Source organism: Peromyscus californicus, unplaced genomic scaffold (assembly GCF_007827085.1).
Source record: "Peromyscus californicus insignis strain IS unplaced genomic scaffold, ASM782708v3 Scaffold_18__1_contigs__length_77618521, whole genome shotgun sequence".
In the NCBI taxonomy this organism is placed as follows: Eukaryota; Metazoa; Chordata; class Mammalia; order Rodentia; family Cricetidae; genus Peromyscus; species Peromyscus californicus.
This window is the reverse complement of record NW_026294480.1, coordinates 33,372,651-33,386,980: the sequence shown is the minus strand read 5'-3', so window position 1 is coordinate 33,386,980 and position 14,330 is coordinate 33,372,651. Positions and strand designations below refer to the sequence as shown.

Sequence of the window (14,330 nt, the reverse complement as noted above, 5' to 3'; positions counted from 1 at the left end):
CATCCTTAGCAGTTAAACAAAATTAACGTAATGGATGTCACCAGCTCTGTGTTTTCTAAATCAGGACAGCAGAAGTGAATATCACAGAGGGTTGCTGTGATATTCTGACCCTTTTCAAAGGGCTTAGAGTAGTGCACACCTGTGTATGGACTTGTGTCCAGAAGTGCATGCAGTCCCAGTGGTCCTGCCGATATGCTGTATGTGTAGGTCTGTTCCTGTTGGCCGAGTTGGTAGAGTGCTTGCTTAGCATGCCTCAAGCCTTGGGTTTGATTCTACGGTATGGCATTCCCAGCGCATTTGGGAGGTGGAGGTAGGCGGAAACGGAAGTTCAAAGTCATCCTCACCACATGATGAGTGTGAGGCTAGCTTGGGTTATATGAGACCCTGTTTAAAAAGAAGTGGATTTATATACTCTTGTTTACAGATACATGCAATTATTTTTTTCCATCTGTATTTTTATTGCTAAGAGTGATTATTTTCTCGGTAAACATGACAGCAGCCAACATGTATTTTTTTGTTTTAATGTTATCTTTTACTTAACATGTCAAAATTGCTCTGATATTTTGGGGAAAATTGCTAATAATAGTTTAGGTGAGTTCTTTTCTTGTGTAGCTAATGTCTCCCAGGAAAGCCTTCTAAATGTTCTATCTGAAGAGCTAATTATCTTCACAAATGCTGAGCTCTTCCTGTTTTCATTATCTGAGTAGCCACAGGCCTACGCGATTTTTCCTGTCTTTTGAGTAACCTCTGCATACTAAACTCTAAGTAATTATAAGTGTTTAATGTCTTGGATTTGTAGATTAGATAGTTGTGTTTTAAAAGTTGGGCTGCTTGGGCTAAATATGTAAGAGGTGAGCTACATGACCTATTTGGTTATAAAAATAATTTTCTTCATCATTTTTTTATTTGCTGTTTTTAATGAAGGATTTTTAAAAAAAATACTTTTCTTAACAAATGTAGTTTGGCCTCAATCACAGTCAAATTCTCAGCAGCACTTGCATTGTTTTTATTTATTTCTGAAGAACAATGTGATAATAATGCTCTGATTTCTTGAACTGTAGGCTTTTGACATGCAACTACTTTTGGAAATTCTAGGCAGACTGATATGCTGCCTGCTTTCTTTGACCATTGATGTGATGTTTGTAAAGTTCTGATGCTTTATAAAAAAGATGAATGAAGTTATATAACAAGTATCAATTACTTAAAATATTTGTAGAAATTCTTCCTGGGCTCCGATTCCTGGCTATGGTCTCTGAAGACTTTCCTTGGGCCTGTAAGCTCCGACCGTATGTAGGTGCCGATGGTCACTGAGTGGTGGTCTAAAGCGAAAGCTATCAGCTCAGTGGTCAAGTGGTCCAGATTCTCAGAATACAAATTTCATTCACAGTCACTGGGACAGCTGGTCCATACATCACAAAATTGTTCTCCCAAATAATCCTTAGAAGGACTCACACATCTGTGAGTGTTTCGTATCCTGTCAGCTAGCAGAGGCTTCTCTTTGTTTAGTAGGGAATATTTAGTAGGAAAGACTGTACCTTCTCCCATGAAGCACTTAGTACTTTACCCCCTTTCTCTCTTCCTTTGTGATGCTGGAGTTGGAGCCCAGGGCCTGGTGCACACGGAGTAAGTGCTTTACCACCAAGCTGCATTCCTGACTCTTTCTCTTCCTACTTTTTAAAAGTTTCTCAGTGAAATATGTAACTATGGTAGCAAAGTTTAGTCTTGGTTAAAAGATTAGGAGAATTTAATTTCAGATATTTATGAATATCTGTTTGGTTTTTCTGTGTATAAAAGCTATTGATTGAACATGAAAAACAGCCTTTCCTTCCACCTACTCTAAAAACCACATAAATCAAATGAAATGGCCATGAGAGCTTCTAAGTTTAAAGACAGTTATAAGTCATGCACTCTTAGATCCATAGATTCATGGTAGAAACGCTCTTGGTCTGCATTTTCAAGTTGTCTTTGATCTTTCTCCCTCTTCTCTTCCTTGTCTGATATAGGAAAAGTGCAAGAAACTTCAACTTGCCAATGTGCAAAGCTGCGGGAACCACCGTGGTGGAGGTAAGAAAACAGGCTTGTGAATTCATGGTGTTAATTTTTCTTTTTTCTTTTTTTGGCATTAGATTTCAGGAGGACAAACAAGGAGAGTTGTTTTGTTTTAATATGGAGAGATTCTCTTTAACTATATATAATTTAGATATGTAATAGTTGACAACTTTCTGGTCATCTGTGCTGACTAGAATGCTCTGTTGTCTTTGGAAATTTATCTGGCTTATAAAAGTCATTTGGTCTTTGAACAAAATAAGATGAAAATCCCAAGATGAATTGGTGGATAGTCATGTCGTACTGCTTAAGGACAAAAAATTGTCTGAGAAATAATTTTGCTGCTTTACAAATATCATTGAATGACTTATGCCAACCAAGTTAGGTACAATATCACTTAGTTGTATGATATTACAGGACCACTATAGTTCCATATGTAGTCATATGGGATGCACAACTGTATATGACATTCCGGTCAAGTAGGAAATCACTTGAACTGATTGGCTTACTGAGTTGGATGATGGGAATTCTTTAAAAGGAGGGTTATACAAATAACTACTGTAATATGTTCACTCAGAGCAGTTGGATCAAGGCATTGACTGACATCTTTGGGTGTTGTAGCATTTGAAAGAGGCTTGGACCATTCCAGAGCCTTTTTAGACTAAGGACCTGGAATCGAAATAGTTGCTTATACCAGCCTCCTGCCATTTGGGGTATACATATGTGAACTCCAAAGAAGACTTCAAAATGATTCTCAACTTGGCTTTGAGCATCACTTTGAACCAACTGTTTGTGGAAGTTTGGCATAGCCTTCCTTAGGGAGACCTTTATAGGAACCTATTTTGGGACATGGAAGTGTGAATATATGTTCCTAATTTTTCACCTGATGGTCATGCTGTGTGACATCTTTTATGTGACAGTTGAATTCATCCACAGTTGGCTAAGATGTTACTTCAGGAATACTTTCTCAGAGAAAGAGAAGCACCGTGTGTCCCCAAGTGATGGGGAAATGTGTCATTTTCCATCCACTTTTATTTTTCAGTGGTTTTGGTATATTGTGTGCATCCGAAAAATGGATCATGCGGCTTACCTTGTCCATGTATCTTGTTTCTTATTTGTTGAATCATCTTAATGACAAGACTGTGGCACACATCTGTAGCATTACTGAAGTTAGGGTTTTCAGTGCTGTGATAAAACACCATGACCAAAAGCAGCTTGAGGATGAAAGAGGGTTTATTTCATCTTATAGCTTGTCTCCCATCACCCATAGAAGGCAGGACAGGAACTTGAGACAGGAACCCAGAGGCAGGAACTGAAGCACAGGCCATGGAGGAATAGTGTTTGTTGGCTTGTGCTCCCCATGGTTTGTTCCTCTTGCTTTCTTACACAACTCAGGACCACTTGTCTAAGATGGGCCCTCAATCAATCATTAATGAAGATAATACCCCACAGATTTGCCTAAGATTCCCTCTTCAGATGCTGGAGTTAAGAACACTGGCTGTTCTTCCAGAGGACCAGGGTTCGATTCTTAGGAGCCATAGGATGACCCACAATGGTCTGTAACTCCACTTCCAGGGGATCCAATGCCTGCTTTTAGCCTGCAGGTGCCAAGCACACATATGGTACACATACATATAGGCATAACCACTTATATGCTTAAACTAGTAATAATTTTTAAAAAAGATTCCCTTTTCCCAGATATGTCTAGGTTTGTGTCAAGTTGACAAAAACCAGCCAGCACAGAGGCCTACCAACATAGCTCTTAACATAATGAATAGCTTAACATTGGGCTTCACCCACTTCTACAGAGCTACGAGAAGCTGGCATTATCTTGGGGGGAATTCTCTTTTAATTTTTTATCCTACTATAATCTGATTCTTTTCAGCAACACTTACTTCTTATAGGAGCAAAAATGAACTTTTTGATGTCCAAGAGACAATGTAGGTAGCAAGAGAGGGTCTCTTTGGTTGTAAGAAGAGAGAAAGTTGTTGAACCAAGCCTGCGGATAGTCCGTCCCTCCCTGATCCAGAACAGGAATCTCCACTCTGTCAGAGCCGTCTATGCTGGCCGACCCAGAACCGCGTTAGGATCCTGATGATGTTGGTGCTGTGGGGCAGCCACTCCCAACTGATGGCACTATGTGGTGGGCTGGCCACCAGCTCTCTGTGGCTTTCGTATTTGCATTAATTAAAACTAAATGCAGAAAGCAGCCAGGCAGTGGTGGCGCACGCCCTTAATCCTAGCGCTCAGGAGGCAGAGGTTGGCAGATCTCTGTGAGTTCGAGGCCAACCTGATCTATAGAGTGAGTTCCAGGACAGCCAGGGCTACACAGAGAGACCTTGTCTTGAAAAACCAAAAACCAACCACCAACCAACCAACTAACAAACAAAAAAACCAAAACCACCAAAAAACCTAAATGCAGCATTAATTCCATTTTTAGGCTGTGCTAGTCACTGTATAAAGGCCCACTGGTTTCTTGTGTCTGGCCACTCCTGTGTTTATCTATATCATGGTCATCAAGGGAAGGTTTCTTAAAGAAAGCTGAATTAAAAGCTGAATCAAGATGTGGTCTTGGAGAGGTGGTTCAGTGGCTCAGAGCACTAACTGCTCTGTCAGAAGTCCTGAGTTCAATTCCCAGCACCCATATGGTGGCTCACAACTGTCTATAACTGATGTCTATCTATAACCATAGTCCCATGGGATTCAGTGCCTTCTTGTGTACATATGTGCAGACAACACCATGTAAATAAGTAAGGAAATCAATCAATCTTTTAATAAAAGGAATCATGATTCAATTCATATACCATTCTGTCTTAGGCGTTTAAGCAGAACATCTTGAGCCAATAGGAGTATTTTAAGCCTACCTCCTCTGTATGCTCTCTCTCTTATATATAAAGGGTCCACATACACTTAGATTAACTTAAAACTGTGTTCTCAAAAGTAGAAAACAGTTTGGACTTGAACCTTTTTAGTTTGAAATCTTTACATTTTGGATGTGAAATTTTATTGTACCTTTCTGATGTTTGTTTTACTCCATGCCTAGCGAGAACCCTGGAGCTGGGCTTTCTCAATCCCTTCTGTGTTCTAAGTCCATTGTCTACCTCCTTGCCCTTCAGATTGTATCTCTCTCTTCCAGCCCCGTGTGACTGTGCTTTGCAGTAGTCTGCATGAGAGGGATGCTCAGGAATTCATCAAAAGTGTGGCGTTGAAAAGAAACTTGAAAGATCATTAAATTCTGCCCGTTATTCTGGACGTTAAATGTTGACCACGATGGTAATTAAAATTTATTATGTGCCAGTTGCTGCACACTCTTTGTGTGCATCGTTATTTTTCATTATGCCACTAAGTGGAGCCACACAATAGAATGGCAGCATTTGCTCTTTGCTGTTATGTTTTGTAAATACTTCAAGTCCCCATAAATGGATCAAGTTTCAAACTCCTGAATGACTCCGAACCTCCAGGAGTGTAGGTCATTTCAGTGCTATCAGCATCAAGCACTGAATGTAGAGTTTTTTGTTTGTTTTGTTGTTGTTCAGTCTATCTATCTGTAGCTTTCTTTACCACCTGTACCATCTACCCTAAAGATGACTTAGAAAACTGTCATCCTGTGAGCCGTAGGAATTCACTCTGAATTCACTCAGTGTTTCTCTTGGATTCTGCTCATTCTATTGAGTGTTTTTTTTTTTTACACATTATCCCCAAATCTGGTGATTAGAGGTCACCTAGTACTGCAAACAGTATCTTACACGGTGGGAAGTATTGCCATGGTGGATCCTGTATTTCAGATAGCAAAGACAAAGGTAATTGTCTTAGCTGTGTTTATAGACTAAACCATCTTTGAACACATGACCTTCCTGCCTCCATGACCAAGTGTTTGAATTCTGTAAATCATGCACCAACGGGTGTTATTCAATTTTATAGTAGTTCATTTATGATAAATATTTTATGTCAGAAAATAAACCAGCCTGTATATGAAAAAGAAAATCAAATCGCCTTTGATATTAATTATTTCTACCATGTATAAATAACAGTGTTGCATTTGAGGATATGTTTTCTCTTTCTGACGCGTTCTATATAAACTTACAACGTATAAAAACAGAGAGGTGAGCAGTGATGTGTGAATATCATCACACATATCTTTCTGGAAGGGAGCAGCCATTTGAGTATTTCCCCGTGAAGCTGTAGCCCCCTCAGTTAGTGTCTGTCTGCCCCTGTGAAAAAACTGGGTGATTATTTGAGAAAAACAGTAAAAGTGGGTACACTTGTTGGCACACGAGCCAGAAAGATGTTTCTCTTTTTAGCCCAGACTGTTATTTCTGGACTTCCCTCTCTCTAAGGGGGAGAAGTCTTTGCTGATGATCTTCACAAGTTTCTGAGTAAAACCAGCCCAGAGTGACTCCTGGGTGTTGCACATGTGTGTAATGAGGATCAGTGAAGGCTGTCTAGTGTCCTAGGCTAGCTCATTTGGGTGTGTCTCAGGAGAACTCTCATCAACCTCCCAACTCCCTGCAACACCTTCTCCCAATCTCCTGTGTGTGCAGGCTCAGTCCTGGCCTTTTCTCTGTTTTTTTTTTTCCATGCTTTAACATAAATCTGGAGGAGAGCTGAGAGTGCTTCACTCAGGAGACCATTGATAATGCAGCTGCGTGCACGTGTTGTCGTAAAAGGTCGTCTGACTCAGCCACCCAAGGCTGCCAGTGCTGCCTGGTACTGAAATAACCTGGCTGGTTTTTCTTTATCTATTTATTTTGGTGTGTGTGTGTGTGTGTGTGTGTGTGTGTGTGTGTGTGTGTGTGTGCTATCGGCCTGTACTCTGTGTATGTGTGCCTGTGTGTGTGTATGTGTGTGTGTGTGCATACATGTATTTGTGTCAATGCCATCAGCCTGTGCTCTCTCTGTGTGTGTGTGCACCATCAGCCTGTGCTGTGCTGTGTGTGTGTGTGTGTGTGTGTGTGTGTGTGTGCGTGTGCATGCATAGTATATGTGTCAATGCCATCAGCCTGTGCTGAGTTTGATTTTATAAAGCAAAGATTTACACAATGCCCTTTCAATTATTTTGGTTAATTTCATTACAATAAGTATATTCATTTTCACAACTTAAACTCATTTCTATTGCATAGTATTTATGTTATGATATATTGACACAACTGAATATGAAAAAAATTGTTTGCATAACAAGATAATAGATGCACATAAATATGGACAAGCCACCTGCATGGCTTACAAAGATTGAAGACCTGCAAATTATCTATTTGAAGATAAGAGCCTGTCTCCTTCCCTCCAACTACTATCATGATAATTTTGCAGTTTTAGTCCCCCTCTTTTAAAAATCTGTGTCATAAGGAGGTATAAAAATCTGTTTTCCAAAATGAAAATATAAGGTTTCTTTTTGTTATATCTTCAAGAGCAAAGCTTTGGAAACTGTGACTTCATGTTCTGTACCAGTGACAGGCAAAGCCTTCTCTTTTTGGGAGGGTGACTTGAGGACTTGAGGAAAAGATTAGGAGGCCATCTGCCACCCACCAGGCTGGCATGTGTTGTGTCTGGTTACAGAGTATGTCCCATGAAGATGAAGATTGCAGTGTAAATGACATTGCAAAGTTATGCCCAAGATGCGTAGTTTCACGAAGGGCTCTGAATGCAGAGGGTGTGATGAACCCTTCCGAGCCCAACACTGCTGCAGTCACTGCCCATCATCCTTCCTGCCCCATCTGCATCCCCATCCTTTTCAATCCATTTTTACCTTGAAACAAGTGCTGGACATCCTGACTCCGTGATGTCTTAATGTGAGTTCTCTCATGCACAGAAGTTCTAACCTTGCTGGCACTTCTCTGGGTGCTGCAAATTCATCTGGGGGAGACCACGATGGGGAGAGAGCTCTCTACCCTTGGGGGACTTTCCTTCTGATCCAGATGGGCAATAGGTAGAATAAATAAGTGCAACGGATAACATATAATCATATGTTAAATACTAAGGAGTATGAAATGTTAAGGAAAGAAACAGAACTTGTCATCAAGGTATTCAGTGAAAAGCCTTGCTGCAATGATACCTTAGTAAACAACTCAAGAAATTAAGGAAGCTGGATTTTCAGTTAACCGAGGGGGCAGCGCTTCTTAGGGAGCATGGTAGGAGTAGCATGTACAGAGCTGTGAGAAGGGGGAATGCTTTGTGGGTTTATAACATGAGGATGCAGATTCTCTTCTCTTCTGGGCATGGTGGTAGGCTACAGTCCTATGTGAGCATAACTTTTATGAGAGGCTAATGATGGTATCTTCTTCAGAGCTAGGTGAAATGTAATTTTTATTTCTAGCACATTTTATAATAGTTCCATGAAATGATTAGGCCTTCCTATGGTTTGGATGTGATTTGACCCACCTAGGCTCCTATTCTGAAAGCTGCTCCTCATTATGAGGTCCACTAAGGGCTAGTTAATGGAAGGTAATTAGGTAATGGGGGCGTTTCCCTTAAGAGGCATTGACACGAGTCTTCTGGAGTGAGTTAGTCTCTAGAGTGTGGATTGTTCAAGGCTGCCATCTTGCTTTCTCTCTATGTTCATTATAGTCTTGGGAACCCTCAGCCGAGGCAGTCACGAAGACTTCCAGTCTCTAAACTGATGAACTGAACACATTGTTTTTGTCTATAATGTACACGGTCCCAGTCCTTTGTTACAATAACAGACAGCAGAATACTGCCTAAGTCTGACAGTGAGACTGAGGTGAGTGAAGAATGTGATTTTGAGATGGGAACATCGTAGGGTTTGTGACACCTTTCTTGCTCTGTTAAGAGAACTTTGTGTTAATAAAGCCTCGTGAACTGTCTTAACAGAAGCGATCAAACTGGTTCTTATTCCCCTTTATGATAGAATGTGGGAACATGGTGGCTTTTAACCAGGTGGCTGAATGACTTTAGTGGATAGTGTGGATCTGTAATCCTCATGAAATACACCAATTAATGAATCTGCATTTAGAGACTGACCATGTTCCCGCTTGCTTTAGAGAAAATGGAAATGCCTCGGGGGCAAACATTTTTCCTTTTCTCTCAAATTCCTTTTTATTTATTTATTTATTTCAATTTTATGCACGTGGATGTTTTGCCTATGCGTATATTTGTGTACTACTTGTGTGCCTGGTATCTTCAGAGGCCAAAGAGGAATCTGATCCCTTGGAACTGGAGTTATAGATGGCTGTAAGCTGCCATGTGGGTGCTGGGCTTTGAACCCATGTTCTCTGGAAGAGGAGGCAGTATTCTTGACTGCTGAGCTATCTCTCCATCCAAATGTCTTTTACTTTAGGTCTTGAGATTACTAAGGACTTGATGCAGGGGTTACAAAAGCAGTGGGATTCAGACTGCCTTTAGTGGACCAGAAAAGGACAAAAATGGTATAAACAGACCAACGACAACAAAAGGTAAAGCTTCTATCCCCATAGGACAAATCCTTTCAACCATGCTGAGGAATTTTTCCAGACAGAAAAATTCACTTTCAAATATTCATACTACACACAGACAACAGTTGCTCACACCTGTGCAGAATTCACTTACACAAACATCTATGACCAACATGTGGAGACACAGTATTTGTGAGAACTTGGCTGAAGTGCCAAAATGACATTCAGTATGTGAATGCCCTTCAGTGCACTTTAGTATTGACCCAACAGAGCTCTCTGTTTCAGTGAGTCAGTGAGAAGAGTGAGGCCAATAAAGAAACAGTTTACTCTTCTAGACATGGTGGCACACAGTTGTTAATCCTGGCACGCAAGAGGTAGGTGTAGGAGGCTTGCCAGTTTGAGGCCAGCCTGGACAACACAGTGAGTTCAGGGCTAACCTGGATGACACAGTAAGACCCTGTTTCAAAAACAAAAGAAAGAAAAAAGAAAAGAACTGAAATAATAGATCCTGATCCTCTTGAATCCACTTTTTTTTTTTTGGACTGGCTGTGTTGAACAAACATGAAGAAGAAAACAGAAAGAGGGCTGTTTGCTGTGACAAAAACAGGGAAAGAACCCTTTTGTCATCAAACAACCCCGTGCTCCTTGACAACCTTCGGTCTGAAGGCAGAATGTCGTTGGCATCCTTGGTTCTTTTGGCATGGATGTGGGGGTGATGGAAATCATGCATAGAGTTTGTTTTGCTTTTAGACCCATGAAATTATATAACATCTTCAACTCGCATTTATTTTCTTCATAATTTTTCAGTTATTTATGCTTTATTTTCATTTTCACTTATGAAGCCGCTCTAAAAGAAGTATCTATAAATTCTGTGCTTCAAATTTGGCCAGGTGTAGAATGCTTTGACAGAAAGTCTGCTAATATCCTAACATAACTACACTAAATGAGCTGTTTGTTTTAGGGTATTGAAATATTTAAAGACTGTTCATTTCCTTGAATTTTCATGATGTGTTGGCTTGCTTTAAAAAAAGTTTGGAGACTAATGGAGATGTATCTAATGAAGACATATTCTAGTTATCTGCTTGGTAAAATAACCTCAATAATAAAATTACTGTAATATTAATAAATGTAAAATATAGACTTGGTAGATGCCTGCTAGTTCCTTCTTTTCCTTTTTAGTGACTCGTTAGATTACTAAATATAAGTCTTAGCCTAATGTCCATTTGCATGGAGAATAGCAGAATAGAAATGAGGTTCATTGATGATAAAGATATATTAAACGAAGTGCTAATCTTGACATTTTATTTCTTGTTGCTTGGTAACAATGCAGTAACTTTGTGAGAGCGTTCCATTATCTCAGGCACAATGGACGTGGTTGCATTGTGGGGTAGAAACACGCATTACAGCAAGTGATTTGTGTGCCATTATCCTCACAAAAGTTTGGTTCAGTTTCTTTTTGTTAGTTCAGAGTCCCTGAAAGACAAAGTCATTTTAATGATATATTGTTTTTTGATGGATTGGTGAAGTTATTCTAGCTATTTTCAGCTTTTTACTTTGTAACTATTTATAATTTTCTAGGCTTTACAAATTTCTCTCTTAGGGACTTGTACATATAAATCTAGGTATTTAAATGTTATTAATATAAATATGCTGCTTCATTGGTTCTTAACAAGCATCTTTTGTCTTTGACCATGTGGAGAAGGGGGGCAGAATTCTTTATCTTATGAACAGTGGTCAGAATGTAGCCCTTACCTTTCTTTAGTATACGGCGTTCCTATTTTAGTAACTCCTTTAGTAGATCAGAGGAACAAAGCTTGTTGAGCTGTGATTTGCTTTAAAGGAATGGCTGAATCATATTGTATATAGCTATATTTTTCTCTGTACTATTTTCTATATGGTGTAATTATTATGATTTAAAACAACCTTATGTAAACCTTATGTGGCCTATTTTTGTACTACCTAAGATCCAAAAGTGCTTCTTCAGTTTTAGAGGGTTATTTGAGAAAGAGAAAGAAAACTTCACGGTCACGATAGTAGTGTGTAGCCCCCAGGGGATCACAAAAGACAGTAACTGTTGACATCAAAATATTTGAAGACTCTTATTTACAACTTACTGTCCATTTTGCAATCTGAATATATTAAACATCCGTATTATGCCTTTCAAAGCTGATGAACTTAGAATTGAGAAAAAATAATGATAGCCAATTTGACGAGAAACCAGTATGTGAATGACTGCAAGATTTGTAGGCTTGTTTGGGGGCACCCCTCAGGAGAGGATGGTTATGTACAGTACCTTGCTTATCCAGCTGTGGTTGTCACAGTCTCTTTATATTCTTAATACCTCTGTCATTAAATCTGACTTAACTGAGATTAAATTAGATGCTGGTAGACCCATTCTCCTAGAAGTGTCTACCTTTTTTTCTGCTTGGCTGACTTCATATTTGTAGGCCAGTTCTTATGCACACAGATGGATAGCCATGAGAATAGAAACCCTGGGATTCGGGCTGAGGACTTTCCCACCCTGACAGGCTCCACGTGGCGCTACAGTGACTTATGGTTGCAGCATTTTCAGGAACTATGTCAACCATTCATGATTGCCATCTGCTTGTGTGTTTGCAGTTTTCAAAGGCCCCCACGGACAAGTTTTCACCTGACATCGTAGTCAGAGGGAAGAGCGATGGATGGTGTAGTGAGACCTTGGACTGTGGTTTTCAAACTGTGACATTTGGATGCCCGTTTTCCTTTTAGTTAGAAACATGCCTGTTAAATGTATTTGGGTATTCCTTCTTATTTGGTGGCATAGGAAAGCCTCTTATCAGGAAGTTAACCAGGGTACAGTAACATGCTTCCCTTTTAAATAATAGAAAAGGCTTGGACCAATTCTCTTGACAAACATCAGCTAGTTTATAGCTGGATTCACTTAGTTCCTCCTTTTTGTCGTAGGATGCATTCACATTTTTAATATTTAATTTTTTTGAGAATTTCATAAATGAGTACAATATTTATATCATTTCCACCCTTCCAACTCCTTGTGTGTGTGTGTGTGTTTGTGTGTATGTATGTGTTTGCATGCATGTGTATGTTGTGTAGTTATGCCATATAGGATGATGATGCTCCTTCCAAGAGCCAGAGACTATCTGAGAAGAACCTCAGTGCCAGACCTAGGAAACTTCCCTTCAGGTTATTGGTATCCAGGAGAGTCCCCAAACCATATAGGCTGTTGCCATTATCCCTTGTTGCCTTCCTGAACTTGAAGGTAAGACCCCTTATGAAGACACATAATGAAGACACAGGGCTTCAAGGAAGTTAGCTGGAACCGACCTGGAAGCCTCCTCCCTGAGGTCCGGCTCTCATAGTGTCTGAGTTGCTACGTAAGCTACCAAGGGAGAGAGCAATTACTACACCTACTCGTTGCTTACAACCCCTCAAAATGACTGGCCTGGCAAAGAAACCACCATGGTGGAATAGTGACACTTTTGTTTCTGGGGTAACCTATAGCTGTCTAACTGGAGTTGGGTCCTACTCATTGATTGGTTGGGTATTCATGTATTAACATGTTTCCCCCAACTTGGTCCTTCCTAGGACCACTGTTCTTACTGACTGGTGATGACCACTGTTAAATGGTATTGTGGGTAGTTGCTGACAGGGCATTCCTTCTGTTTTCCCTGTCTTCCAGGTTTGGTTTAGGGGAATAAAATTCCCACATTGCCTCTGCTTTCTAAAGTCTTAGAACATGGTCAAAACTCTATCCTAAATTATCTCCAGTAACACAGTTAATATTTAAAGCTTACCAACATCAACCCAAATATATTTATACCCTGCATCAAGCCAAATCTAGGATGTCTTTATGAGGAGTGTTTCTGGCGTCTTGAAGAATGTGAGGCTGTAGTTAACTGTGTGCACCATGGTTTAGAAGATTTAAATCTAGTTTGGGATGAAATTGGAGGATTATTCTCTGGTAAAACTTGCTCTTACTGAGTATACACCCTAATTTTTGAAAGAAAGTAACATCTGCTATCCCTTTTTGGGCCAGAGAACCAAATGCATGAAGAAGGCCTCATATACTCACTAATGTCTCATGTTCAATGATGGGACTCAACTGCCTGCACACATCAGTGGGACCAGAGGTTCAGAACTAATGAACCTCTGGTTTATTTATTTATTTCCATGGGATGGAGCCCTTTGTTTCAGACAGCTGTTACCTGCAAGGAAGCAGCTTTACCCTCTCTATCTCCTTGTGAAAGCCTTGCCTTGTTGGATTTTCACAGACCCGTGACACAGTAGTTTGTTTTGCTTTTTAATGAAATAGTCCAACATTTGGGAGAAATAATGAAAGGTTAGAAATCAAGAATGATTAACTGTTAGAATGTAATGGCTTCCTCCCTTGTGGTTCTTCCCATAAAGAAACAGAGGCCAAAGTGGGCATTCTGAAGCTTTTGAACTTCAGTGATCATAGTAACTAAGCCCATCCTAAATCTATAGCATGTAAGAGAGAAGAGAGATGGGAATGTGATGAATCCCTAACTTGCATTGTGTTTTCTTTGAAAATAGACTGGGTCATCTAAGTGTCTGCTTTAGTTCCCTTAATATGTGGGGAAAGGCATGTAGGTTTGCTTTGCATTATGAAAATATCCTGTTCAGTTTAGAAAGTATTCCATTCGGTTTATAATTACACTTTAAATTTTGGAAAAGTTTTGCGGGCCCAACCAAAAGCTGGGGAAGAAATATTCACCATTACCAAATTCAGAGGAATATATAGGTTGTCTAAAAAGCCGCAGGATTAAATCTGTTTAAAGACCTTGAAAGATTTGAGTTTAATGCAAATTTCTCTCAACTTGAAGAATTTATGAAACACATCCATTTTGAGAACTGGGTTTTCAGAAGTTGAATTAAAGTCTT

General features: G+C 39.8%; 1 protein-coding gene across 1 annotated transcript in view; it reads left to right on the top strand.

Annotated features, from left to right (window-relative positions):
* Oxct1 (3-oxoacid CoA-transferase 1) overlaps positions 1–14,330 on the top strand; it is a 125,358-nt gene that overhangs the window by 31,201 nt on the left and 79,827 nt on the right. The window contains exon 7 of the mRNA XM_052743218.1: positions 2,004–2,064. Coding sequence (XP_052599178.1) covers positions 2,004–2,064 — 61 coding nt within the window. The remainder of the gene's footprint in view (positions 1–2,003; positions 2,065–14,330) is intronic.